Source organism: Triticum urartu, chromosome 3 (assembly GCF_003073215.2).
Source record: "Triticum urartu cultivar G1812 chromosome 3, Tu2.1, whole genome shotgun sequence".
In the NCBI taxonomy this organism is placed as follows: domain Eukaryota; kingdom Viridiplantae; phylum Streptophyta; class Magnoliopsida; order Poales; family Poaceae; genus Triticum; species Triticum urartu.
Genome location: NC_053024.1, coordinates 651,827,731 through 651,855,652, shown reverse-complemented (window position 1 = coordinate 651,855,652; position 27,922 = coordinate 651,827,731). Strand labels below are relative to the sequence as shown.

General features: G+C 45.3%; 1 protein-coding gene across 2 annotated transcripts; it reads left to right on the top strand.

The window, feature by feature from the left end:
* The first annotated feature begins 54 nt into the window (after nucleotides 1-54).
* Nucleotides 55-27,832, top strand: LOC125545717 (THO complex subunit 2-like). Of its 2 annotated transcripts, XM_048709749.1 has the most exons (33): nucleotides 56-352; nucleotides 427-552; nucleotides 2,236-2,277; nucleotides 2,418-2,477; nucleotides 2,593-2,655; nucleotides 2,895-2,975; nucleotides 9,509-9,583; nucleotides 9,673-9,720; nucleotides 9,817-9,885; nucleotides 9,989-10,122; nucleotides 10,588-10,663; nucleotides 13,016-13,206; nucleotides 14,861-14,941; nucleotides 15,117-15,318; nucleotides 15,626-15,814; nucleotides 15,890-15,970; nucleotides 16,065-16,184; nucleotides 17,903-17,962; nucleotides 18,195-18,322; nucleotides 19,087-19,183; nucleotides 19,261-19,389; nucleotides 19,483-19,586; nucleotides 19,929-20,106; nucleotides 20,217-20,368; nucleotides 21,168-21,774; nucleotides 21,877-21,981; nucleotides 23,199-23,354; nucleotides 23,422-23,502; nucleotides 23,605-23,680; nucleotides 23,766-24,034; nucleotides 24,483-25,550; nucleotides 25,883-26,172; nucleotides 27,252-27,832. In XM_048709749.1, the coding sequence occupies exons 1-33, from the start codon at nucleotides 209-211 to the stop codon at nucleotides 27,319-27,321; spliced, it is 5,352 nt and encodes a 1,783-aa protein (XP_048565706.1). In that variant the 5' UTR covers nucleotides 56-208; the 3' UTR covers nucleotides 27,322-27,832. The 2 variants fall into 2 exon arrangements, with proteins under 2 accessions (XP_048565705.1, XP_048565706.1); XM_048709748.1 differs by having other exon boundaries at nucleotides 55-352; nucleotides 19,261-19,586.
* The last annotated feature ends 90 nt before the right edge of the window (nucleotides 27,833-27,922 follow it).

Sequence of the window (27,922 nt, the reverse complement as noted above, 5' to 3'; positions counted from 1 at the left end):
AACCAAGGAAAACCGCCCGGTAATAAACCGGATAAACCGGACGCCCAAACCACGCAGCGTATCTCATTCGCACACCTCCTCCCCCTCCGCCTCCCCCGCCGTCTCTCATCCCCGTCTAGCACCACCGCCACCGCCTCCTCCTTCCTCAGGCCTCGCCGCCTCCCATGAAACCCTAGTTCCCCCAAAACCCAACGCCGCGCCCGCTGCCATGTTGCGGCCGCTCCAGGCGCCGGACTACAAGTACGTCACCGAGGAGTGCCTCCGCGAATGGAAGGGCCAGTCCGCCGCCGCCTTCCGCATCCCCGATCCGGTCCCCATGCCGCGCTTCCTCTACGAGCTGTGCTGGGCGACGGTGAGCTCCCGTACTCAGCTCGCTGGCTTTGTCCCTGTCGTCTTCGCGCTGATTGCGTTGGTCGGGTTGCGCAGGTGCTCGGGGACCTGTCGCCGCACAAGTGCCGGGCGGCGCTGGATTCGGTGGTGTTCGCGGAGGAGGCATGGCAGGAGGACTCCGGCTCGGTGCTCGCCGACATCGTCGCCCACCTAGGGCAGGATGTGAGTATTCTCCAGTCTCCACCCCTTTTTCGTTTGCTGCTGTGTGGTGCTTAGTTAGTTTCGAGTGGCTCGATGGAATGTGTTTGATTAGTCAATTCGCAATTGGGCGGTCGTACGCAGAAACACTGTTTGCAATGCTTAGCTGAAAATTGGTCAAAAAAAATTTGACTGGAGACGGCCAGTTTGTTAGTCTGTGTTACTTGTTGTGCCAGCTGAAGTGACGACCTGGTTGAATTGCAAGACGTTTCAGTGATGAAAAATTATCTCAATGGAAGTGATAGCGTGTGGTAGCTCTGGACAAGTTCTAAAGGCTATGTTTGGAAAAAGTACCCTGCTGAAGCTGTAGCAGAAAAGAAGGTTTAAATTATGCTTTTACTGATGAACATGAAACTACTAGCTTTGGGTAGCAAACCTTATACTGGTCGAAAGCACAAACCTATTCATTGTTATTCGAACTGTAGTGCGGGAGTGTTTAGATTTTGCATGCTTATGCACATGAACATGGATATTAGTTGTAGCTATCAGCATATCTCTCTGCAGTGAAGTGCAAAACAATCTTACAGATAAGCGAGGTGATTATTGTACAAAAGCTCGTGATGTTCCTTTCCAGTTTCTGGTGAACCAATTCAAAGGTCTACCCTGCATGGCTTTAGTTCTCCTGTTCAGTGAAACCGGTCTAAAATGGAACTGTTCTGGATCTATACCACAAAACAGTTACCAAGAGCATTGTTTTCTAGGAGTTACCGAGTTGTGGACTTGTCACCTGATCATGGACACAGGTGACAGGGAGTGTCACCCAGAGATTTCGGGTTTGGCCAACGAATCTAGTGGGACGGGCAGATCTGGTGGCATTGGGCTCGAGGACCGAGAGGGGTCCCCAACTTGATCCTCCACCTTCTGGCTTCTGTCATAGCTTTCGTTTCCCATTTACTCGACTGTTGTGGTGAACTGGGTTTATGAGGTGAGGATGAGTGTAGCAGTAGAGGGAAAAGGGCAGTCTGTGTACTCTGCTGCTGTGGTTAGACCAGACAGGCTGTGTGGCAGCTGTAGTGAGGAAAGGGCTGTGGAGGATTAAATTAGGTCAGCAAGTGGCAGATGGCTCACAAATCAAGACATAGATGGTCTTTTTGGCTGTAGAAAAGTTGTAATTATCGTCTGGAACTCCCCTGCCATTGGAATTGCACCCATGGGCATTCTCCATGTTATATGAGTTATAATTGCCGATTTGGCCAATATGTGTTATCTCCTGAGTATTGACATGGCGCACACATGTTGGCAATGTCATCCTGAAGCCCGGTTATCGCTGTGACTCTCGCTGGGATGCCATGACAGCCTTTACTTAGATGCTGCTACGGTGTTATTGTTGTTTTTCCAACAACCAGGGTCAATAGAAATGTAAATGCTATCCTTCATTCAATCTCTTGCCACTTCCCATCCCGGAAAAACGAAAATATCTTGACACCTGTGTCTTGCTTACTCATTATCATAGGACTTCAATCAATAACCTTTTATTTCCCACCTATCAGTGTGGTTCTGCTTTTGATCCATGGTTGATGCCCAAGTCCAAGATGCATTTATTTGAATCATGTAACTTAGATTTACCAGTCCGTTGCTTGTGCTGTCATTTCCTTGTAATCATTGAATGCTGTATTATTAGTCGATCTGACCTGAAGTTACGTGCAGATTACAATTTCTGGTGAATATCGCAACCGTCTTGTCAAAATGGTAAAAAATCTTTTTGACACTTAAATACCTATTCATAATTTTAGTATGCAAATAGGCTATCTATCTTCTTGGCCCCTATCCTTTTTATGGTGGAGGATTTAGTCCTCACTAATTTCCTTAAATACTACTCTTGGCTGCAGACTAAATCATTTGTGGAGTCTTCATTGATTGCGCCTAGGCTTCTTCAAGAGCGATGTGAAGTGAGTATTTGTTGTTCATCATACTAGGGCGTCACATCTTTGTTGAAACCACCTTTCATGATTCAAGGCAGCTGACACCATGTCGTCTCTGTTTCCTGTATGTGCACATTTGAAGGAAGAATTCCTATGGGAGGTTGAACAGAGTAAGTCAAAGGGCCAGGATTTAAAAGCCATGGAGGTATGTATCACATACTAATACCATGCATATTGTTAGGACTTAGGATATCATGTTATGGTCATTGATTCCTCATATTTTGTGTGTGCTCACATGAATTATACAATATACCATGTCACATTAGTGCATATATCTTTTAAACATGGTTTCTGTGCAACATCCTTCTCCTTATCTGGCACATTTTCCTTTTTGCCTGTTTATTGCATCATTTTTTAACGTCTGCTTGTAATAATTGGCAACAGGTCAGAGTCAACACGCGGCTTCTTTATCAGCAAACTAAATTCAACCTGCTAAGAGAAGAAAGTGAGGGCTACGCCAAGTTGGTATGTATATCTGCCTGTGAAACTTCCACCAAAGTTCTTGTTATAGTTGTACATTGGTTCATTCATACTTTTAAGAAAATTTTAAGTAATCATCATTATTTCTTTATGCTATATGGATTGAGTAGCATAACATATCTTTATGTGCTTCTACTTCCTTCACTGATGCTTTGCTGAGCAGTACTGCCCTAAATTACTGCAAAATTATTTGATCCTTATTACTAACTGAATATCTATAGTTCAAGGGGAGTCTGTAAAATAATCAACTAATTTCAGACTTCGATTTATTATTGATCCTAAAATTACAGAGTTGGACACTTGGACTGCAAAATAGTGGAAGCCAAATAACCTGTGTTTCTCAAAGTATTTATTTGAAAGATGCTATAGAACACTTGTCTTGATTAGCATCTGCCCAGACACCACAAACCCATGTTATTACCCAAACACACTGAAGTTGTAGTCATTTGCTGGACACGTTTTGTGGTAGGACTAGGGTTCCTACCGGCTCTACTGCGTAGGTTGTAGGGGCAAGGAGGGAGTGGACGCGGCGAGGAACGGGCGCGCCGGCGGCAGGGCGCCGTCGCGGCTTGGGTTGAAGGCGGCGGCGGCTTGGCTGCAGCGGCTAGGGTTTCCGGCTCCTCTAGGAGCCGGGCAACAAAAGATAATAATAGTCTTTATTGCTTGCCTCAAAACGATGTCTTACATGAGTATTTATAACTTTAGCCTAAGATAACTTTCCTAAGATAACTTGCCTAAGATAACTTGTGGGCCAAGCCCCTAATACTAATGCCCGTTGGGCCTTTTCCTAGAATAGACCAAGCCGGTCATAACATCTCTCCCCGCCTGCGCAAACAGCTCGTCCTCGAGCTGAAAGTCTGGATAGTGTTGACGGAAATCCTCACGCTGCTCCCAAGTAGCCTCCTCCTCCGGAAGGCCCGCCCACTGAATTAGGACGAACCAGACGCCACGACGGAGCTGGGCCTGCAACACCTTTGCTGGCTCTGGAAGAATGCGACCATCGGCGGTTGGAGGAAGCGTCGGAGGAGCCGCCGGTGGCTCGCCACGGAAAGGCTTGAGCAGCCCCACATGGAACACGTCGTGGATGCGGGCGCGGGCTGGAAGCTGAAGACGATAGGCCACCTTCCCAATGCGCTCCACGACAGGGAAGGGCCCGGCGTAGCGAGGGCTAAGCTTGCGCTTCGCGCGCGGGTCCAGTGACTGCGTAGAGCGGTGGAGAAGACGCAGCCACACCCAGTCACCCACTGCGAACTCCGCCTCGCGATGATGATCGTCGTAGTAGTGCTTGGCCGTCTGCTAGGCCTGAAGGAGACGCTGATGGACCTCAGCCAGCATCTCATCACGGGAGCGGATAAGGTCACCCGCAACCGCCGTTCGAGCCGTCTCCGGGTCGACCGGAAGTATAGGCGGGGGTGGTCGACCATAGACCACCTCAAATGGCGTCGCGCGCAGGACGGAGTGATAAGAAGTGTTGTAGCAGTACTCCGCCCAAGAGAGCCAGTCCACCCAAGCGCGAGGCCGATCACCTGTCGCACAACGCAAATACATGGCAATGACTTTGTTAACCACCTCAGACTGACCGTCCGTCTGAGGATGGAACGCTGTACTCAGGCGGAGTTGGACACCAGCCATCCTGAAGAGGTCGCGCCAGACATGGCTCGTGAAGACTGGGTCCCGATCACTGACGATCGATGTCGGGAACCCGTGGACGGACTATGCCGTTGAAGAAGGCCTGGGCCACGGATGCCGCCGTGTATGGATGGCCAAGCGCGATGAAGTGGGCATACTTAGAGAAGCGATCGACCACCGTGAGGATGACCGACTTGCCCCCCACCTTGGGAAGGCCCTCGATGAAGTCCAAGGAGATATCCGCCCAAACCTGAGATGGCACCTCCAAGGGCTGAAGGAGCCGCCGGCCTCAGGGTCTCTGTCTTGTTGCGCTGGCAAGTCTGACAAGACTGAACCCAGTCGCGGACTAGGGCACGATCGCCAGGGATGTAGAAGTCGACGCGAAGACGATGGAGCGTTTTCTGCACACCCTCATGGCCCGCCGAGTGGGCGAGCTGCAACACCTGGTGACGGAGATCATCATGCGCCGGGACAAAGATCCGGCGCCCATCGAGGAGCAGTCCGTCAGCGAAGCGCCAGGGCTCCTCCAAGTCGCCGACCGCGAGCTGCTGCTGAAGAAGTGCAGCGTCATCTGCTGTCGCAGTGGCGCGGCGAATGTCGGCGAATAGACCGAACGATGGCCCGGAGCGGATGCACAGGGCTGTCCCGGCGGACGCGTCGGCGGTTGGCGCGAGGTCGGAATCGCGACGGGACAGCGCGTCGGCCACGGTGTTAAGACGGCCCGGCCAATACTCGACGGAGAAGTCGAAGCCGAAGAGCTTGCTGATCCACTGGTGCTGCGGAACGGTCGACAGCCGTTGATCCAGCAAGAACTTCAGGCTGTAGTGGTCCGTGCGAATGTGGAAGGTCCGCCCCCACAAGTATGGCCGCCAATGACGCACGGCCTGGACGAGGCCAATGAGCTCCCGCTCGTAAGCTGCCAACTTAAGATGGCACGGAGCGAAAGGCCGGCTGAAGAAAGCGAGGGGCCCATCGCCCTGAAGAAGTACGGCGCCGAACCCGGCGCCCGAGGCGTCACAGTCCACCACGAACGGGCGGTCAAAGTCGGGCATCTGGAGGAAGGGGCCCGTCGTGAGGGCCCCCTTGAGGGCCTCGAACGCCGTCGTCGCCTCGTCGTCCCAGGCGAAGGCGTCGCGGCGAAGCTACTGCGTGAGGGGCGCCGCGATGAGTCCGAACTCCTAGATAAACTTCCGGTAGTAGCCGGCGAGTCCGAGGAACCCGCGGAGAGCCCGCGGCGAGTGGGGCGTCGGCCAGGCGGAGACGGCCGCCACCTTATCGGCGTCCATAGCCACCTCGTCGGCCGAGATGACATGGCCGAGGTAGGCGACGGTAGGCGTCCCGAACGAGCACTTCGAGCGCTTAAGGTGGAGGTGGTGCGCCCGAAGCTCGTTGAAGACGATGGCGACGTGCTGGAGATGTTCGGCCCAGGTGGCGCTATAGATAAGAATGTCATCAAAGAAAACAAGCACAAACCGCCGTAAGTAGGGTCGAAGGACGTCGTTCATCAGGGCCTGGAACGTCGCCGGGGCGTTGGCGAGGCCGAAAGGCATCACCAAGAACTCGAAGTGGCCATGGTGGGTGCGAAACGCCGTCTTGGCGATGTCGTCCGGATGCATGCGCACCTGATGATAGCCCGATCGGAGATCGAGCTTGGTGAAGAAGCGTGCCCCATGGAGCTCATCCAAGAGCTCGTCGACCACCGGTATAGGGAACTTGTCCTTGAGTGTGAGTGCGTTGAGGGCGTGGTAGTCGATGCAGAAACGCCATGTGCCGTCTGACTTACGGACGAGAAGCACCGGCGCCGTGAAGGGCGACGTGGAGATCCGGATGATGCCTGCGGCGAGCATCAGGGCACACTGGCACTCCAACTCATCCTTCTGCAGCTGGGGGTAGCGGTAGGGTCGCACCGCCACCGGAGTGGAGCCTGGTACGAGGTGAATACGATGGTCGTACACCCGGGCAGGCGGAAGACCCCGAGGATCGTCGAAGAGGTCGCTGTGCTGCTGCAGAAGAGAATCCAGCAGGGGGTGCTCGGCCTCCGAGGACGCGGCAGCCAGCTGGAGGTGTGGCACGGCCGGCGCGGCGCCCCCAAGGCCCTCCCACCGGATGCGGCGGCCCTGCCGCCAGAATGTCATCGTGAGCGCATCGAAATCCCATAGGATGGGGCCGAGGGTCCGGAGAAAGTCCACCCCGAGGATGAAGTCGAAGCAGCCCAGATCGATCCCTGCACAGGTGATGGAAAAGTGTTCGCCGCGAGATGGAGATGGGAATGTCGCGGGCGAGCCCATGGCACCGGAGGCGATCGCCGTTCGCCACTGTGATCCGCAGGCGCTCCCCGCCCGTCGTTGGGAGGGCTAGCCGACGCATGGTCGACTCGGGCAGAAAGTTGTGTGTGGAGCCCGTATCCAGCAGGGCCACCAGTCGCTCGCCATGGATCGTCACGGGCAGCAGCATGGTCCGCTCGCCCCAGATGCCGGCCAGGGCGTGAAGGGAGACGACGCACGCCGTCGCTGCGGAATTTGCGGCCGCGTCCTCGGTCGCCGCAGGCGGATGTAACGGGTCGGGTGAGTCGTCCTCCTCGGTGTAGTTGACCGTCTCTAAATAAAAGAGGCGGGGGCAGACATGGGTCGGCGTGTAGGGCTCATCGCAGTTGAAGCAGAGACCCTGACGGCGACGCTCCTGCTGCTCGGCCGGTGACAGCCGACGGAAGGGCCGTGTGGCGGCCGGGGGTGTGGCCGTCGCGGCTGGAAGAGGCCGACCCGAGGCTGAGGAAGTCGGCGCTGGCCGACTGGGCTGGCGACCACTCCGTCCGAGTGGCTGCTGCAGTGCCTGGGCCCGTTGCTCGAAGGCCCGGGCGTAGTACATGGCCGTCTGGAGGTCGGGGGGATCCCGGAGCTCGACGTCCACGCAGATATGGTCCGGCAGACCGCCCACAAAGAGCTCGGCGCGTTGGGTCGCAGAGACGCCCGGTGCGTGGCACGCCAGGGCCTGGAAGCGGTCGGCGTAGTCCTGCACTGTAGATGTGAACGGTAAACGACCGAGGGCCGCCAGTCGGCTCCCACGGATAGGAGGCCCAAAACGGAGGAGATAGAGCTCCCGGAAGCGCTCCCAAGGTGGCATGCCGCCCTCGTCCTGCTCAAGGGCGTAGTACCAGGTCTGCGCTGCGCCTCGGAGATGATAGGACGCGTGCCAGGTACGATCCGAAGCGAGCGTCCGCTGCCCTCGAAAGAACTGCTCGCACTGGTTGAGCCAGTTGAGGGGGTCATCCATGCCCTCGTAGGTGGCGAAGTCCAGTTTGGCGAAGCGAGGGGGTGTCGGCCCGCTGTGCCCAGGGGCGGCCGCAGTCGCCGCCGGCGCGTATGCTGGGTCGGGAAGCGCCGGGGCGTGGTTCGCCGAGTTGGAGGGTTGATCAAACCGCAGCGAGGGCGTCGGGTGTTCCGGCGCCGTGGAGTAGACCGGGCCCGGAGACGAGCCGGTCGCCCAAGCGGGGATCGGCGATGGTGACGGTGGAAACTGCACCTGGTGCAGGGGCCGACCCGTAGCCCTAGGCGCGGGTGGTGGTACTGTCGATGGCGGCGGCGCCTGGTGGAGTTGCTGCACCGGCGCCTGCGGCGTGGGGGCCGGCGGTGGCGCCTGGTGCGCCGGAAGAAGCTGCTGGGTCGGGCCCCCAGCGGCGCGGTGGAGGCCGGCCATGCTGGCCACGGCTGTCCCGCAGCCGAGTAGTGCGGCAGCAGTAGCGGCGGCTGGGACGCCCCTCCGTAGGGCGCCTGGAAGGCCGGGGCGGGCCACTGTAGCGACGGCGGCCCGTAGGCGGTGGTGCCGGCGCTCGGTGGCGGGGGCTGGTTCCCGGCGAGGTAGAGGGTAATACCCCTGACCGCCTGGACAAGCTCCCGCAGGGTGCCCGACATCTCCTCGGGCGAGAGGAGCGGAGGCGGGTCCGCCGTGATGGTGATGGGCGCTGTCGGTGTGGTGGCGGTGGTGCCAGATGCGATCTCCGCCATCGCGGTGGAAGTGGCCGGCGGCAGCGAGAGTGGGACGGAGGTGGATGGTAGCGGCGGCGGTGATGGAGATTGTGACATGATCGGCCTGGTGTCTTTGGATACCAAATTGGTAGGACTAGGGTTCCTACCGGCTCTAGTGCGTAGGTTGTAGGGGCAAGGAGGGAGTGGACGCGGCGAGGAACGGGCGCGCCGGCGGCAGGGCGCCGTCGCGGCTTGGGTTGAAGGCGGCGGCGGCTTGGCTGCAGCGGCTAGGGTTTCCGACTCCTCTAGGAGCCGGGCAACAAAAGATAATAATAGTCTTTATTGCTTGCCTCAAAACGATGTCTTACATGAGTATTTATAACTTTAGCCTAAGATAACTTTCCTAAGATAACTTGCCTAAGATAACTTGTGGGCCAAGCCCATAATACTAATGCCCGTTGGGCCTTTTCCTAGAATAGACCAAGCCGGTCATAACATTTTGCTGCCTGAAAACTATAGAATTACTGAATAACCATGCTCGTTTGCTATTACACACTTTGGTGTCTACTAGCAAATGGACACAACTTTATGATGTGTCTAAGTGTCTGGGCTGTGACACAATCAGGTAATGTCAATCAGTGCAGTTTCCTGCAGCCAATTTTGCCTTCCTCTTTTTAACATGTGTTCTAACAAATCTAGAAGGTAAACTCTATAATCTAGATACTTCTACAAACAATTGTAATTGTGATTGCAGATGTATATATCCACACACGTGTTCTAACTTCTTATACTTCCAGTTTGAAATTATTTGAGAGTAAATTGCATTCGTGTGGGATTTTCAGTAGTTTCCAAAGAATGCGTCTAAAATGGTTTACTGTAGCTTGGTGTAATTTTTAACCTAGTTGCCTTTGTTTGTCTGGAATTCAGGTAACCCTACTTTGTCAAGTCAATTCAGATTTGGCTTGCCAAAATGCTTCTTCAGCTACTATCAGCATTATAAAGGTTGGGTGTTGGAATTTTCTTTCTTACTCCTATGTTATGATTTGAGCATGTAAACAGTATTGTGTAATGACATAATGTTCTTGTGACAGTCATTGATTGGACATTTTGACCTGGACCCAAATCGTGTATTTGACATTGTGAGTTTTCGTTTTTTATCATGGTATTACCATCTGATGTTGTAAAAGTATGTCATTGCTACAATGTAATTACATTCTTCCTTGTTTGCCTGCTAGGTGTTGGAATGTTTTGAACTCTATCCAGATAACAGTATCTTTTATCAGCTTATACCTCTTTTTCCAAAGGTATTCATTAGTTTTGAATAAGATACCACTGCCTGTAAAGATTATTACCATACTTCACTTAGTACTTTGATTCAACCCATCTTATGACTTCTGTTTGTTACAGTCCCATGCTGCTAAAATTTTGGGGTTCAAATTCCAATACTATCAACAATTGGATGTAAACATCCCTGTTCCATCTGGTCTTTTCCGAATAGCAGCCCTGTTGGTCAAATCTGGTCTTATTGACCTTGATAACCTGTAAGTTTTCTAGTTGTCCTTGTGTTCCTCTAGACTTCTTGAACTCAACTGTCATTTCGGACATCCTCCTTCAAAATATTTCCAAAATATTTTGTTCTAAAAAATGATCTGCAGTCAAAAAACTTTTTGTAAGGTTTACATTCATGTAAAATTGGTACTTTTCACATTCCTTTGTCGATGTCCTCTTCAATTTCTGCTCTTATTTTGATGGCCATTTCTTGTAACTGTATGATGACTTTTACAAGCAGTACTGAATTGTTAGGTCATTTTCCTCAGAAGGTACTGCAATACCGAGAAAAAATAATCCTATTTGGTATGAATATTATTAATTATTGCACTAACCAACTAACCATAATTGTAGTCTGAAGTCCTTGTTTGCTTTTAATTTCAGACTCCTTTATGCTGTGTCAATATGAATTAGTGTTGCTGCTGGATCATATTTAATATTCATGCCTTCTGTTTCAGCTATGCTCATTTACTTCCAAATGATGATGAGGCATTTGAGCATTTTGGCTGCTTTGTTTCAAGGAAAATTGATGAGGTTAGTATGTAGTTTTCCAGTTGAATTCATTCTGTTCTAAAAACGGGTTTGCTGTATTTCGTAGGGTTATAAATGAGAATTATATGCATGTTGCTGCAATGCACCCAAATAATAAAAATACCACCACAGATTTTCAATAACCTTATATTTTATGCTCCGACTCTTAGATGTAACAGAAGACTACCATTTTAAAAAGGAAACAATGCCGTGTAAAGTTCTGTTTAAGCAAATACCATGATAATTCCTATTGGAACCACAACTTCATGAGGAATAATAGTCAGTTGCCACACTTGGATATTTTTTCATGAAACCATAACTATCACGCTCAGTGTTCAAGAAAGCGTTTTTAAGCGACGCTTAAGCGCGATTAAGCGCTGAGCGATGGCAAAGCGCTTCGCTTTTGCCCTAAGCGGTAGATTAAGCGTTTTTTATTTAAATTTGACCAAAATTTGGCAATTTTTGTACTTCTTCTGCTGGTCTGCTTGCGCAATAATGGCAATATGCTATTTATCTTATTGCTAGGCTATGTTCAAGAACTATTTCCTTCATATTTTGGCAAAATTCTGTCCACATGATATCTGTTAGGTTATGTCTATTTGAACTGAACTGCATTTTAGTTGTTATTTTGCTTGCTATGCCAACCTGATATGTATTTGCTATTGTGTGAACTGTATTTCAGATGCTACTTCAATTACCCATGTGCCATGCTTCCTATTTTCATGCGTATATCATTCAAAATCTGTCAAATTCTAGCCAATTTCAAAAAACGCTTAAGTGCGATTAAGCTGCGCTTAAGCGCTCATTGCTCTAAGCTGTGGCCTTCCGCTTCGCTTACGCTTTCCGCTTTCTTGAACATTGATCACGCTAATTATTCATGCAACTCCCAAACCCCTCGTTTGATGGCAAAACTGACATGTCAGTCATGACGTGATTATTTTGCCAGCGTGACTTTGACAATGTGGACTGACTGAACTCTTCTTCCGCCCCTGAATCTTTATTCTCTTCTCCACCAATGTGCCATCTTCTCATGAATGATCTGTCCTTTGCCGCATTGAAGCTGGCAACAAATTCCCTGACTTTATCGCTGGACTACTCCAATGTAGTCCTCTGGTCGATGTCCTTGGCTTTGTACTTGGTGCCGGCCCTGAGCAGTGGGAATATCGCCCTCAGCAGTGGCCAGTCAACAGGATGTCCACTGGCTGAATGCCCTGGTTCAGCAGTGCTTCCATCTTTGTCCTAGTTGTGCTCCATCGTGAGCATCCCCATGTATTTGAAGTACATCACAGATTAAACTCACTGTCAATGTCAGATGTAAGTGCCTAATGACGGAGATTCAGATCTAATTCAACCACTGGCTTTATCCCTGCCCTATCCTACTTGCCATCAATGCCAGCACCCTTGCTATCCTTGCGGCTGAACTTGAAGAAGCCCCGCAGGCCCAGTAGTTGATGGTGATTAACGGAGCCACGATGGCCATGAAGCGGGTGGTGTCACCCTCTTGTTTGTTGAAATTGATCTCATCCCAAATCTCTGTAGCAGTACTGTGCAGTGATTGCAAGATCCAGAGCATCAAGCGTATCTCACCCAATGGCTCGCTGCACTTTCATTTTCATTATCAGTGGCTGCCTTCAACATCTTTATCTCTGTTGTTGGGGTTTCCTCCATCTCTTTGCAGCGCGTTGGAAATGACGCTCCCTCTCCCCACTTCATTCAGATAAAGTATCACTACTATTGCCTCCATCTCGAATTTTTCTTACTCAACATGGTAGTGCAGCGACGGTGTGGCTTTGGATGGTTGCGTTTCCTATCAGCTTGGTTGCAGCTAATGGTGAGTCATTCCTCCCCTCAAGCTCCAACTTGGCCAGGAGACATGCCCTTTTTTTCTGTGAAGGTGGTGGATGGTTCCAGAACATGGCGGAGGCAGCTCTTGGCTACTGTTCACTGTGAATGCGCCACTGCTCTCAACTGTTAGATTTAGGGGCCCAGTGGTTAGGGTTGATGCTCTTGTCTGATTCAAAATTGGTAGACCATATATAGAAATTGGAACTAGATTGGCAAAAATGTAATTCTTTTGATTGTCATCTTGTAGTTTAGGCTTTGAAGGAGTGTCATATTTACAGTTACCTCTAGGTATATGAACCTCTCTGTCAACAGTCGAGACACAGTAATACAGCCGCACCACTGGTTGTAGGATGGTATAACTGTGTTTTAAGTTACTGGAAATATTTCGAACTGGGCATGCAGATCTTGTCTTGCATTTATGCTATGTCTACATTGATCTTCAGTATACTTCAATAATTATTGACACATCGAATTCAACTTGGAGTTTACTCATCTCTTTGTTGATCACAGGCTACTAAAATAGGCAAAATAAATCTTGCTGCTACTGGAAAGGATCTTATGGACGACGAGAAGCAAGAAATAACGATCGATTTATACACAGCATTGGAGATGGAAAATGATATAGTTGAGGAGCGAGCCCCTGAGATAGAAAAGAACCAGAAGCTTGGGCTTCTTCTTGGTTTCCTCTCAGTTCATGATTGGTATACCTTGCGTGCCATTGATCTTGGATGTTCTATTATAATACTGCAAAGTTTCTTTTAATAACGATTCATTGTTAGTCACTTGGTACAGTTTCACTCTGCTAGAGTACGTAATGGGCCTAATGGGCCTGGACTGGCGGTATAGCCCGTTAGTCTTAGGGTTAATTAGAGAGCTTAGGGGTCAAGTAAGCCTTGCTGGGGAGTTAAGTAAACCTCTCTATATAAGGGGAGAAGATGTAAATCTAATCAAGCAAGAATTAAGAAGGAAATCCCTTCCCTTTTGCCCGACCTCGATCTCGTCCGCTGCGTAGGGGATCTTGGGCATGCGGTTTTCCCCACGGGCGGCGGGCATGCTGTTTTCCCCACGGACAGCGACCTCAAAATCTGCGACATCGGCGGTTGGGGGGCGCACCCCTCCTCGCCATTCTCCATCGAAAGCCCTCCACTCTTCTCTGTGCGGTGCAGACCAACAGCCGTCCGGCGGGGAGAAGGCATGGTGTCACCGACAGGAGCGCACCGCGTAGCACCACTGCATTCCGCCGCCGGCTGCTGCGAGGGCACCCTCTGCTGGTCGCTTTTGCGACCACTTCCAGGTGGCCATACACATGCACTCCTTTTGTCCAGATGGTGTCCATGGGATCCAGGTGGCTGTACACGTGCACGTCCGACGTGTGGATGGTGTCCACTTTATGTTCAGGGGTCCAAAATAAAGCGTCCCAGTCCATTTCAGGTTGAGAGTAATAAAACAAGCCGATGTAAAAGGCTTGTTTTTAGGTGTTAGGTTTGTGTTGCATCGAGTCATGGTTATAAGTTGGTTAGGTTGCAGCTCGAGGACAAGCTGCATGTCCAGGTGGGGTGTAGTGTTAGAGTATGTAATGGGCCTAATGGGCCTGGGCTGGCGGTATAGCCCGTTAGTTTTAGGGTTAATTAGAGATAAGGGTCGCTTGCTTAGGGGTCAAGTAAGGGCCTGTTCTGAAACTGCCCAGCTTCTCAAAAACTTCCTAAATTCAACTTCTCGCATAGCTTCTCGCTTCAGGTGGCGATTTGGAAAGCGTTCGGCAACACAGCTTCGTTTTCTATCGTCAAGCAAGAGGCCGCCAGCCCATTTAGCTGGATTAGCAGGCCAGGTTCGGGGCCCAAAAGGAACAGGCAACGTGAGAGAGAGCGAGTTCGGGAAAGAAAACGAACCGGTACGCTCAAACTCACTTGGCGGTGGCAATCTTGTGGTAATTAGCCTCAACTCCAACTTCTGGGTATCCATGGATCTGGAAAAGGCCAGCTTCCCCAACTCCACCTTTTTTACACTACGGCAGCTCGCCAGCTTCTCGATTCCTGCTTCCTGGAGCGCTAGCGTTCGGATGAGCTTCATGTGTGGAGATGAAGAAGCTAGGAGCTGGAGCGTTGCCGAACAGGCCCTAAGCCTTGCTGGGGAGTCAAGTAAACCTCTCTATATAAGGGGAGAAGATGTATCAATCTAATCAAGCAAGAATTAAGAAGGAAATCCCTTCCCTCTTGCCCAGCCGTGGGCAAAAAGGCCCCCGGCCGTCCCTCTCGCGCCCTCCTAGCAGCCACATAACACACTCCTGCAGTAAACACATCTGTCTTCTTTGACATGTTATTATTTCACTGATCGACTTGTGGTGTTATTTGCCAGGGACCATGCGCAGCTACTATTTGAACGTCTTGCACAGCTAAATCCTGTTGAGCACATTGAAATTTGTCATGGTTTATTTAGGTTTGTCTACTTCCTCTGCATATTCTATCAGCAGCCTCAACAGATGTTTACTATTATGATATTAGCTGTACTTCTACGAAATATGACATATTATGGCGTGCCCGAGTATGTCTCTTGTAATCCAATGGTTGAGTTCCCCGATTTATGTTGTTCAATTCTACTTTCATTTGTGCAGAATTATTGAGAAGACCATTTCTTCAGCCTACAGTGCATATTGTCAAACGCATCATAAAATCTCCCGTAACATCGACACTCACATGATAGATGCATCATCTGTCTCTTCACCAAGTTATTTGGTTCATCCGCCGAAAGTGTTTTTCCAAATGCTTGCTGTCTGTGGACCATACCTTCATCGTGACACACAATTATTTCAGAAGGTACCATTAGATCTTTTAGTGTTGAATTCTTCTCTTCTTTGGTCTGCTTGATGTCCTGCTGCCCTACTGGATATGACTTGTTCCAGGGATGGGCGCACACAGCACTTGTTCCGTTCATACTTAGTGTTCTTGTTACCAGAGTATACCTAAGTTTTACTGCATTTGTTTCAAAGCATTTGGAAAGGTCCTATGACTATGAACACCTTTGCTTGCAATTATGCAGTTCCTCCTGGAGCATCTAGTGGCAAAAATTGTTGGATATTGTTTATTTAATGGCGCATGGTGCATTTGTTGTATTCATTGTCAGGTTTGCAGAGTGCTAAAGGCGTACCATGCCTCGTCGAAAGAATCAGCCCATACAACAGGTGTAATGTCTCCAGAATCTCACATCGAAGAAGCACTTGGGTCATGCTTGCTTCCTTCACTGCAACTTATACCTGCCAATCCTGCTGTTGATATGGAGATATGGGGAGTTCTTTCCCTTCTTCCTTATGAGGTTTGCCATGCTTCATGATTGTTGCTTGTTATATTGCACTACCTTTTTAACCAGTCTGGTACTGTTCATGTTTAGGTACGCTATCGTTTGTATGGTGAGTGGGAGAAGGACGCTGAACAAAACCCAGTTGTCCTTGCTGCAAGGCAAACAGCAAAGGTTGTCTGCTTATTCCATTTCTGAGTTTTCTTTCTTGCGCCTATCATTTTAGCTTGAGCTTTAGATTCACCAGCATGCTTAATTTCTTAATTAGCTGGATACCAGAAGGCTCTTAAAACGGCTGGCCAAGGAAAATCTGAAGCAGCTTGGCCGCATGGTGGCTAAACTTGCTCATGCAAATCCGATGACTGTACTTCGGACAATTGTCCAACAGGTATTTTGAACTAACTGTGCTCATACAATTTATTCAAACAATAATAGATACTGCAGTCATATCTGAAACATGCAGCCCTACTTCCATTTGGACTAGCAGCTGTCGTTTTTGTGGCCTTCTGTAATTAATGTTTTTTGGCAAGCTCTTTCTGCGAATAACTTATTCCCCTTGTTCTGTTTTAGTTCTCTTATGTTGGAGATGACCAACCATTGTTACATCTGCTGACAGCTCCATTCGGACTGTATTTTGCTCTTTTATCTTCTCTGGAACCAGTGGAATGTCTTCGTGCCAACCTGGCAGTGTCCAAATCCATTATATGTTTTTATCCTAGATGCTGAACTTACCGAGTGCACGCTATTCTAGTTTTCCCTGGCTACATCAGCTCTTTGTGCACTAGGTCTGCCATTGGGTATGATCCATGGTGTTCTTATCAACTAAACTGGCAGCAGACCCGTGAATGCTGGTCTGCTGTTACTACATCCTCTGGTGTTATTTCTTCAAGGATCAAGTTGTAGTTAACGGACATAGAGGTTTTCACTTTCAGTTTCAGAAAAATTTCAGCACCAACCGAAATCACCAAAATTCAGTGATTTCGTTTTGCATTTCGGCCAATATTCACTTGAATTCATTTAAAATATTTGAATTTTTTGAAATTATTTTTGAAAAATATTTGAAATCATGTGTACTACTGAAATCGCTGAAATATTTTGGCCGAAAGGTAAATATTTCAGTGACTGCTGAAATTAATGAAATTCAGTGAATTTCATCGAAATCTCACTGAAAGTGAAAACCATTTGAGAGTAGTCAAATTGGAACTGATCAATGTTAAGGGGAATGCTAATGTCATATTCTCATTACTGTTAACTTTGTAAATTAATTATAATGGTGCTGACAAAAAAATTTGGGGGACCAAAAGGTAGCAGAGCTTCCTAAGTCCTACCAATGTTCAAGAAAGCGGAAAGCGTAAGCGAAGCGGAAGGCCACAGCTTAGAGCAATGAGCGCTTAAGCGCAGCTTAATCGCACTTAAGCGTTTTTTGAAATTGGCTAGAATTTGACAGATTTTGAATGATATACGCATGAAAATAGGAAGCATGGCACATGGGTAATTGAAGTAGCATCTGAAATACAGTTCACACAATAGCAAATACATATCAGGTTAGCATAGCAAGCAAAATAACAACTAAAATGCAGTTCAGTTCAAATAGACATAACCTAACAGATATCATGTGGACAGAATTTTGCCAAAATATGAAGGAAATAGTTCTTGAACATAGCCTAGCAATAAGATAAATAGCATATTGCCATTATTGCGCAAGCAGACCAGCAGAAGAAGTACAAAAATTGCCAAATTTTGGTCAAATTTAAATAAAAAACGCTTAATCTACCGCTTAGGGCAAAAGCGAAGCGCTTTGCCATCGCTCAGTGCTTAATCACGCTTAAGCTTTGCTTAAAAACGCTTTCTTGAACACTGAGTCCTACTGCTCTATATATTAGTAATATAATGGAATGTGTACACGTGGAGAGGGAGCATGCTCCTTAGGGGTACACAGCACTTGATGAAGCAACAGAGGGAGTCTGGCCAAATGATATCTGAATATATTATTTTTATTGGGTTAAATATGATAATTCATTGATTCTGGAAGTTCACCCTTATAATTGCAATCCTTTGTTGACTTGTTTCAATTATTTACCTCTACAATACATTCACAACTTTCAGGTCGAAGCATACAGGGACATGATAAATCCAGTTGTGGATGCTTTTAAATACTTGACTCAGGTATTAGCTGTGTATGTGATGCATGTTTTATACAGATGCCCACAGCCTTTTTGGTGTCGGCTGTAATTATTTTGCTTGTGTCTTTGAATTGTTTTTATAGGTTGAATTTACAGTGTTGTCTAAGTATGCTTCTTCTACCTTTTTAGTGTCGGCTGTAGTTGTTTTGCTTGTGTCTTTGAATTGTTTTTGTAAGTTGAATTTACAGTGTTGTCTAAGTATGCTTCTTTTACAGCTGGAGTATGATATCTTGCAATATATTGTAATAGAACGGTTGGCCCAAGGTGGTCGTGAGAGAGTAAAAGATGACGGTCTTAACCTGTCAGATTGGCTTCAATGTCTTGCATCATTCTGGGGACACTTGTATGTAGTTTTGACTCCTGTCTGTGATTACATTATTTGCACAACACATGATGTGATGTACCGATCAATTTTTAGTTAAACCTGATGATCCAGCGATATTTAGTGATTTATATTCTTGCTTATTGGGCACATGTAAGTGCTTTTATCATGTGGCTCAAACAATGGTCTCCTGCTATTCAAAATTTGCATTGTTGATATTTTTTCTCCATCGTAGTGGTTAGCAGCAAACTAACTGAAATGAATACCTGCATAGGATGCAGTTTTAATAAATATCACAAAGATTCTTCTCTACTCGTATTTGCACGTAGTAAGCTAAGCATACTATACATTATGTCGAACATGCATGCCAATGATATTAGTATGCTAATGCAACATAAGGTAATTGATTTATAACCTAAATATTTAGAGGTTTACCTTCCGCTCTACAGCTAGGATCTTTGGCTGTTATCTTGTCCAGAATCTTGGGTTGCCCTCTCCCCGTTTGTTCGCTCATTCTAACATCATGTCTGTATAAGTTTTGTACAACGAAGATATCACCGATTTGCCAAGACTCCGAATCTTGTTATTGCTTGTTATGGATGAATAATTACTGTGTCCAACTCTCAGAATAAGTCTTTAATCTTTATGCTTTGAGAAAAGCAAGCAATATCTGTACTAGTGTTGTATATCTTTCAAATATCTGGGGCGATTGTGTTTCCCTTATCAGTATTGTTATTATCTTTAATCTTTATATGCTCCTATTCTGAACCAAGAAATTTTAACAGATGCAAGAAGCATTTTTCCATGGAGCTAAAATGCCTTTTCCAATACATAGTTAATCAACTGAAGAAAGGATTGGGCACTGAGCTTGTTGTACTTGAGGTTTGTTGGCTATGTCGAAACTTTCTTGATGCCTTGTTATCATATGAATCTGAAGTTTAAAATGATGTAACATGCAGGAACTCATTCAGCAAATGGCAAATGTACAGTACACTGAGAACATGACTGATGAACAGGTTGATGGTATGGCAGGGAGCGAAACGCTGCGGCTTCAATCTTCACTGTTTGGCTCAACACGGAACTATAAGGTTTTATCAGGAACCAAGGCTCCTTTCTTTGGCTCCTTTCTTTATTTCCTGATAAGATCAAAAAACAGTTTTACCAAATCATTGTTTTTGCAGGTCCTGAACAAGTCTACTAACAAGTTGCGTGATTCTCTGCTGCCAAAAGATGAACCTAAACTTGCAATTCCTCTACTACTGCTTATTGCCCAGCACAGATCCAAGTAAGGTTTTGGCAAAATCCTCTGTCCCTCCCCCTGCCCTAATTTTGGTCTGCTCCCTCTGCTAAGTGGACTTCAGTCTTGCTGTAGTTCTGTATGATATTTTAATGTAGATGCATACTGACGGTTGGTATAGATGTATCCTAATGATTGAAATTCTTTACTATATTTCTGGAATTATGCATTTATTTATTTAGATTATGCCAAAGCAAATATTCAGGACCATTAGCTAAAGCTTTATTATCTGCATTGTGGGGTTCATGTTTTAGCTTAGAAGCCTGTCATATTCAGTTTTTTACATTTGCACTGGCCTTTTAAAGTTGATAATTTTGGCATTATTCTCAGGATTATAATAAATGCAGATGCCACATATATCAAGATGGTTAGTGAGCAGTTTGATAGATGCCATGGAATACTACTTCAGTATGCCGAGTTTCTTTCAAGTGCTGTAACTCCATCAACCTATGTTCAACTTGTACCTCCGTTGGAAGATCTGGTTTATAAATATCATATTGAGCCAGACGTAATACACTCGTACCTTGCACACTGTATTTTTTTAATGTGTGAGTGGTTTTTTCATTGTGTAATCACGCCTCAGTGAGTTAACATCTTAGTAATTTAACTTCATTCTAGGTTGCTTTTCTTATATACCGCCCTGTAATGAGGCTTTTCAAAAGCGCTAGTAGTGGTGAAGCATCTTGGCCTCTGGATGGCAATGAAGAAGGGGAGCCTGTATCATGTGATGATATGATCTTGCACGGTGATTCATCCCAGAAGTTAATCATGTAAGTCTTCTATGAACATCTCCCACGAGTCTCTCAATCAACCATTCAGTGGTATGGGTCATCACCAGCAACTCCTAGTTGAGCCTGGGCTCCTGGGCTCAACTACAACTGTAACGAAATCCACATCGCAAATCATTCTGAAAAAAAAATTCAAATGTAAATATGGCAATACAGACTTTCAAATTTTCGTGCAAAAATACGCGTTGTTCATTGCAACAAAAAGGGGTTTACAAATAGTTGCTAATTTAGTCCCCATCCTCATCTTTTTTGTGCAGACCACAAACAGGCATTTTTTTCATGTGACGTAGTCTGATTTCTTTTCGATTTTTGTCGGAACCTCAAAACACACTTTTTGTTTTTTGTTCTTAAAAAAAGGTACAAATGTTTCTGAGAGTTTGAAATCTGCCTCGGGATTATCACGTCTTTGTTATTCCACTTTCATTTTTTGGTTCATGTTGAAATAAATTGAAAAGTAAATTACAAAGGAAGGAAAGTTTGGAGAAAATATGCACCGTCAAATCATCTGACGACAGCAATGAGAATTTGATCCCCTCCTTGTTTGCCACTAAAAGATTAGCAAAGATCTTGTGTCCTCCTTGGAAGCTGGTAGGGTAGTTAGCAGCTATTATACCTTTGATAATCGTTGCTTTCAGAAATTTATAATCTAACTGTTTAAGCCTCGTAGAGGTTAACTGTGGTTCAAATTTTCTGTTTCTAAATGATACTGGAACTTCATTGACATCTCCATGGTATTTTAGGTTTGATTCATGTGCAATTGTCTGTATTCTTTTTTTTACAGGTGGTCAGATCTTCTTAACACAATCCGAACAATTTTGCCAACAAAAGCCTGGAACGGTCTTTCACCTGAATTGTATGCTACTTTCTGGGGTTTAACACTCTATGATCTCCATTTCCCAAAAGATCGTTATGATGCAGAAATCAAGAAGTTGCATGACAATCTCAAACAACTCGAAGATAATTCAGATAACTCTAGCATTGCAATATCACGACGTAAGAAGGACAAGGAGAGAATCCAAGATTTAGTTGACAAATTGAACAACGAATCTGACAAGCATCAACAACACGTTGCATCAGTTCTCCAAAGGCTAGCCCGTGAAAAGGATAAATGGCTGAGTTCTGGTCCGGACGCACTGAAGATCAACATGGAGTTTCTCCAGCGTTGTATATATCCACGTTGCGTTTTTAGCATGCAGGATGCTGTGTATTGTGCTACATTTGTCCAGACGATGCATTCACTGGGAACTCCATTTTTTAACACGGTGAATCATATAGATGTTTTCATCTGCAAGACACTACAGCCAATGATCTGTTGTTGTACAGAATATGAAGCTGGTAGGCTTGGACGGTTTCTTCATGAGACACTGAAGATGGCCTACTATTGGAAGGTAGCTTCTTGATTCATGTGCTGTACACTTTTCACAACAGCTTTCCTGATGGTTATTACATTGTTTTAGTGCTTATGAGTTTGCATATACAACTTTCTGCAGAGTGATGAAGCAATATATGAGCGTGAATGTGGAAATAAGCCAGGATTCGCTTTATACTTCAGATTTCCAAACAGTCAACGTGTACCTTATGCTCAGTTCGTTAAAGTATGCTTTACACACTCCTTGAAGTTATGTGTGTCGCATAATTAAGTTCTGCATGTTTATCATTTCCTTTAGTACAGCTTAGTCCTAAAATTTTAGAAATAGTGATCAAAACATAGATACCCTGTTTTTTGCTTTGTTTTTTGCTTTGATCGCCATTTCTAAAATTTAGGACTAACTTGTCCTCAAGTTGCATGATATGGTGATATCACAATTCATATGAGTTCCTTAGGGTGATCTGTAGTATGAAAGCACAATCTTGTGCCCAAGTAAACTTCTTTTAGGCATGGAATCAGCATAAAAATAAGTCTATTATGTAGTTTATGCGTGTTGTCACCTTCTAAAATTACTTCAAACATAATACTTTTGCACTAGATATTTCGCCATAGAGGCCCCATAGATGTGCATAAAAACAGTAAGTTCCGTCCTATCTCAGTTCACGAGTTAATCATGTGAGGAATACTAATATGCAAAACCATGTTTAGATGCCAACTCAACTCTTTAGTGTGAGCTGTTGGCACACCAGATTTTGATGGAGTAGTTTAATGGATTTACAATTTTGCAAATGAACTAGTTCACAAATTCACAAACTATGTTAGAGGAACCCGGACTCATTCATCTAAATCTGGTGGCTCCAATGCACCATATAATGGTACATTTTGTGTTGGTATGCTAGTTCCAGGTTACAGATACTTCACGTTAATTCCGCACAAAGAGGACATAAGATATTAAATCTTTGTACTCTGCTTGCTAAGAATGAGTTATCTTGCCACATTTTTGCGAAGGAAAGCTCATTCTTAGTAAGTAGGCCCCATCTGTTGTTTATCATGCCAAACATGTCAGAGTTCAGTTTGGGAATTGTGTTGCTGTGTCCTACGATGCAGCTCTTTTATTTAAAGAGAATAAAATGTTAATCCTGCAAGTTTTTCCATAATGTTTAAATGTGTCTGTACAAAATGATCCACTGCATACTTTCCATTGATACACATCTGCCCATTTTTGTTGGTGAAATTTCTGTTTCTTGGACAGGCATAATTTAGCATGGTTTCATGGACTCTATAGTATATATTATTGTCATATGCCGCATTTTTCGTAGATTTTGTTCATGTCGCCTGAATTAACAAAAAAGACATGTGAATGTCTAGTATCCAAAAATCTATGTTGTCCTGCTGTATTCTTCACATGTGCTTTTTAACATCTTTTTTCTGTGCTTTTGAAAGGTCCATTATAAGTGGAGTACAAGAATTACCAAGGTGCTTAATCAATGTATGGAATCAAAAGAATACATGGAAATTAGAAATGCCCTTATTGTGCTCACAAAGATAACTAGTATTTTTCCTGTGATTCGAAAAAGCGGTATCAACATTGAGAAAAGGGTAAGTACATCAGTAGTCACCATTTGTGATATGCTGTTGGGCTATTACTCACAAATATGTTTACCAGGTTGCGAAGCTAAAGGGGGATGAGAGGGAAGATCTGAAAGTACTGGCCACTGGTGTAGCTGCTGCTCTGGCAGCTCGCAAGGTAGGTGTTACATCTTCACTGGTGCCTTTTTTCTCCCTATCAGGAGACAACCACCTGTGTATGTTATGAGATGTATGTGTGGAATGCCCAATTATTATGCAGAGTTCATGGCTATCTGAAGAAGAGTTTGGTATGGGTCACCTTGATCTGAAGCCAGTGCCTGCAAAACCTATTCCTGGTAAATGGAAGATACATAAGACTTTATTTTTTTGTCGGACCACTATGATTAGCTGGAGCATAACTGTTCCTTGGATCTCGTACAGGAAATCAGTCTGCAGATTCCTCAACGGCAAAAGATCGCAGCATTTGTGCAAAATCTACAGAAGGTAGGCATGAAAGGTCAGAAAATGCAATGAAGCCTGATGCTCAACATAATAAGAAGAATGCCTCGACTGCAAATGGATCTGATAGTCAAATGCCATCGTCCTCTGCACAAGGAAAAGCTTCAGGACCTGCACGAGGTGCAGATGAACCTCCAAAACTTTTGTCTGATGGGTTAGTTAAAGTTTTGAAGCCTGCTGCAGAATCTGAGGTATCTCTCAGTTTATCATGTGGAAAGTGACAACAATTTTTTTGAATTAAGCTTTTTTCTTAAAAGGATGCATATGGCAATAGTATGTGCATCTATACATCTTTGTGCAAAAATTAGCATTTTGGTTAAAAAAATAATGTCTATTTTAGTCCTACATCCTTGTCTTTTTTCTCTAGATGACAAATAAATGTACTTCACAAATATTTGCAAGTAGATAAAAGTATTTCCACGTGTAAATTTTTAGGGTTTTTTTTAAATTGTAAACCGCCTCTCTTTTTTTCTTCTTTCTTTCAAAACAACGGATTCAGCTGTTTCTTGTTAGCGCATAATCCACGTCTTCAATTTATAGTCCTTCATTATTTCATGGAGCATAGCAGTGACCAATGAGCAATTTTGTGCTGGATAGTTTGCAACTTTGCATTGTATCTAATAGTTTTTATGACAACAGACAAGAGCACCACAAAAGCGTGATGCACACAATGCTGCAAAGGTATCTAAGCATGATTTGGTGAAGGAAGATGCAAAACCTGGGAAAATTACCAGCAGGGTTCTTAATCAAGAAGTCTCTGCTATTCCTGCTGACAGAGAAGTATTGTCTCTGCCAGCTGATGGTGGGCTGGATACTAATCCCACTAGTTCGTTGGTTGGCACCAACGGTAATGTACATCCAGCACCACGGAAGGTATCAGCATCCTCCCAAAGGTCAACGGTGTTGGCTGCACATAATGATGCAACAGCAAATCCCACCGGTGAAGGTGAATCTACTGAGTTGGTTGATTCTACCGTGAAACGGCACAAAAAATCTGTTCCCATTGAAGAAGAGAGAACGGGTAAACGAAGGAAAGGAGAAATTGAAGGCCGGGATGATGACTTAACAGAACATCATACGGACAAAGAGAAAAGAATGGACTTGCGATCAGTAGATAAATTCCATTCTGTGGATCACGAGAGAGGTAATAATGAGGAACAAAACCTAATTCGGACAGAGAAATTAAAAGAAAGGTTTGATGAGAAATATGACAGAGATCATAGAGAAAAAACAGATCGGACTGAGAGGCGACGTGGAGAAGACGTGGTTGAGAGACCAGCAGACAGATCATTGGAAAGGAGAGAACATTCTATTGAAAGGATGCAAGACAGAGGGACGGATAGGGTTCCTGAAAAAGGAAGAGAAGACAGGAATAAGGAGAGAAGCAAAGTTAAGCATGCTGAACCCTCCATAGACCGGGCACATACTTCTGATGAACGGTTCCGAGGGCAAAGCTTGCCACCACCTCCACCTCTTCCAACTAGTTTTGTACCCCAATCAGTCGCTGCTAACCGAAGAGATGAAGATAGTGACCGAAGGGGTGGAAGCACCAGACATACACAGCGGTTGTCTCCCAGGCATGATGAGAAAGAAAGGTGGCACGTGGAGGAGGAGAATGCTCCGCTGTCTCAGGATGATGGGAAGCACAGAAGAGAGGAAGATCTCCGGGATAGAAAGCGTGAAGATAGGGATGTTTCATCAAGCAGGGTAAATATGCCTTCACTCCCTAATACTCTTCTGTGATTTGTGATCAATTTTTGCTCACTAGTTCAGTTATGCCGATATATGTCTTCAGTCCCTAATAGTCTTCTGTGATTTGTGATCAAGTTTTGCTCACTAGTTCAGTTATATCGATATATGTCTTCACTCTCTAATACTCTTCTGTGATTTTGATCAATTTTTGCTCACTAGTTAAGCTATATCGATAAAAGTCATTTGTGTCTTGTGCTCAGACTTGGTGTGCAATCACTCCTCTTGGGACTTTGCATTGTGTAACCGAACATTCTTGCTTGATCTCTAATGCTATGTTATTTTTATAGGTAGATGACATGGATAGGGACAAAGGTAATACTATAAAGGAAGATAGTGACCCTAATAGTGCATCCAAACGGCGAAAAATTAAGAGAGATCAGTCTGCTTTAGAAGCTGGGGAATATGCACCTTCTGCTCCACAGCCTCCGAGCCTTGGTGCTGGTAACTCACAATTTGAAATACGAGAGAGAGAAAGAAAGGGTGCTATTTCACAGCATCGGCCGTCACATGCTGATGACCTCCCTAGGATGCATGCCAAGGATTCAACAAGCAAGACAAGTCGTAGAGAGACTGACCAGTAAGTTTGGAAATGAAGATCTCATTGAACTAAGCATGCACGCTTTCCTACAATTTATAACATTTTTCACTTTGCTGTGTTCTTTATACCTTTGCTGTCATGTGAAACACACTATCTGTTTTATGGGAACGATCAATATCTCATGCAAATTGTAGCCCATTCTTTTCCTTGACCTCTTTTAGCATGCGCCTGACCCGCCTCTTCCTAAATTGAAGAAATATTTAGTCAAATAAAATAATGATTGTATTCCCAGGTTACTAGTCGTTATGCAGGTAGAGAATGTTGAAAATCCACCATTTCACCTTCCTAAATTGTAGATAAGATGGTGTCATGCACTTAAGGTATGGTGTGGCTGGCAACTAACCACTTAAGCTAGCGATATTGCAAAAGCTGCCTCGAAGGTGGTTCAACAATTGAAAAGTATAAATACTCGTGTGCAATAATGAATTATAGAGAAACATGCAACTAAAACTGTCATTTTATTAGACCGTACAAATAGCTACATGACACAAACAGTTCAGCGGAGTAATGTGTTGAGAATTATGATTTTTGTCACCTATTTAGTTGTCATGGGTGACACTGTTAAATCCTAGCTACCAAAACCAAGATCAATGTGTATGCAAAATTGGTATTACTCTCCTTCTTTTCCCTTGTGTGCAAGAGTGTCCTAAAGGAAGTGAGCACTGAAAGCTTACACATGTAAAATGCAACATACTCTTGCATCACTTCGTTGTCTTGAAGCACATTTTAACGGCCTGATTCTGCATGAATTCTGATTTATGTATTTAGAATTGTGTTAATCCTTGTTTTGGCTTTAATACGAGCTTGAGATTTTAATGAATTTCTGAGTTACATATAGGAAAGAGAGTAATCACATCGTTATGAGTAGGCTTAATGTCTTACCTAGTTACCTTAAATATGTAGCAGAGGTATATATAAATAAATCTGTAGAAAGATGATTACTAGGATGATTTTTTTCTTTCCAGTTCTATAATGAAGCATCTGCTTGAGCCGCGTTTTTTGGTATAAACCTTTTTTAAACATAAGTTTTGTTTCTCTAACAAACCTTTAAACTGCAGAACGCATGATAGAGAACGGGAAGAGGAAAAGAGGCCAAGAACTGAAGCAAGAAGAAAGCATCGGAAATAGGTTCTTGCAGGACTTTTGATCACTGCCACATGACATGGTTTCACCTCGAGGATGTGCATGATCACCTGCGAACAAGAGTGCTTTGTTGTAGCAGGAAGATCTATCTGGACATATTTGAAACATTCAGTGTGTATGTCTCAATCCTTCAGCTGCGTACTTAAGCCGTACTTCATCGATGCTACACAGTGTCGCTGTCCAGATGCACTGTTATGAAGAATGTCATTGTGCAAGGAACAGGCATCTGGGCCATATGGTCGGTCGACTATACAAGCTGTTATAAACATTGTAACGTAGAATGATGAGCAACAGAACTGTGGGCCATATTAACCTAGACGAATTTGCTGTAAACAAGTACGTATGAGGAGATGTGTTCATCCTACAGCGGCAGAAAAGGACGAGGAGAATGTTTTGTAGCAAAGTACTTTATGGCATGTTTTGGAATGGTTTGATTATCAATTTCATGTGCGGCAACATATGTGGAACTGTTCAGCAGTATTGGTTACCTGTGTGACTTCGTCTACTTGAGCAATTCAAATAGGTGCCAGTTTGCGTTACAAGATTTTGGTAATTCGACGCGCAAAAAAAAAAAGATTTTGGTAAC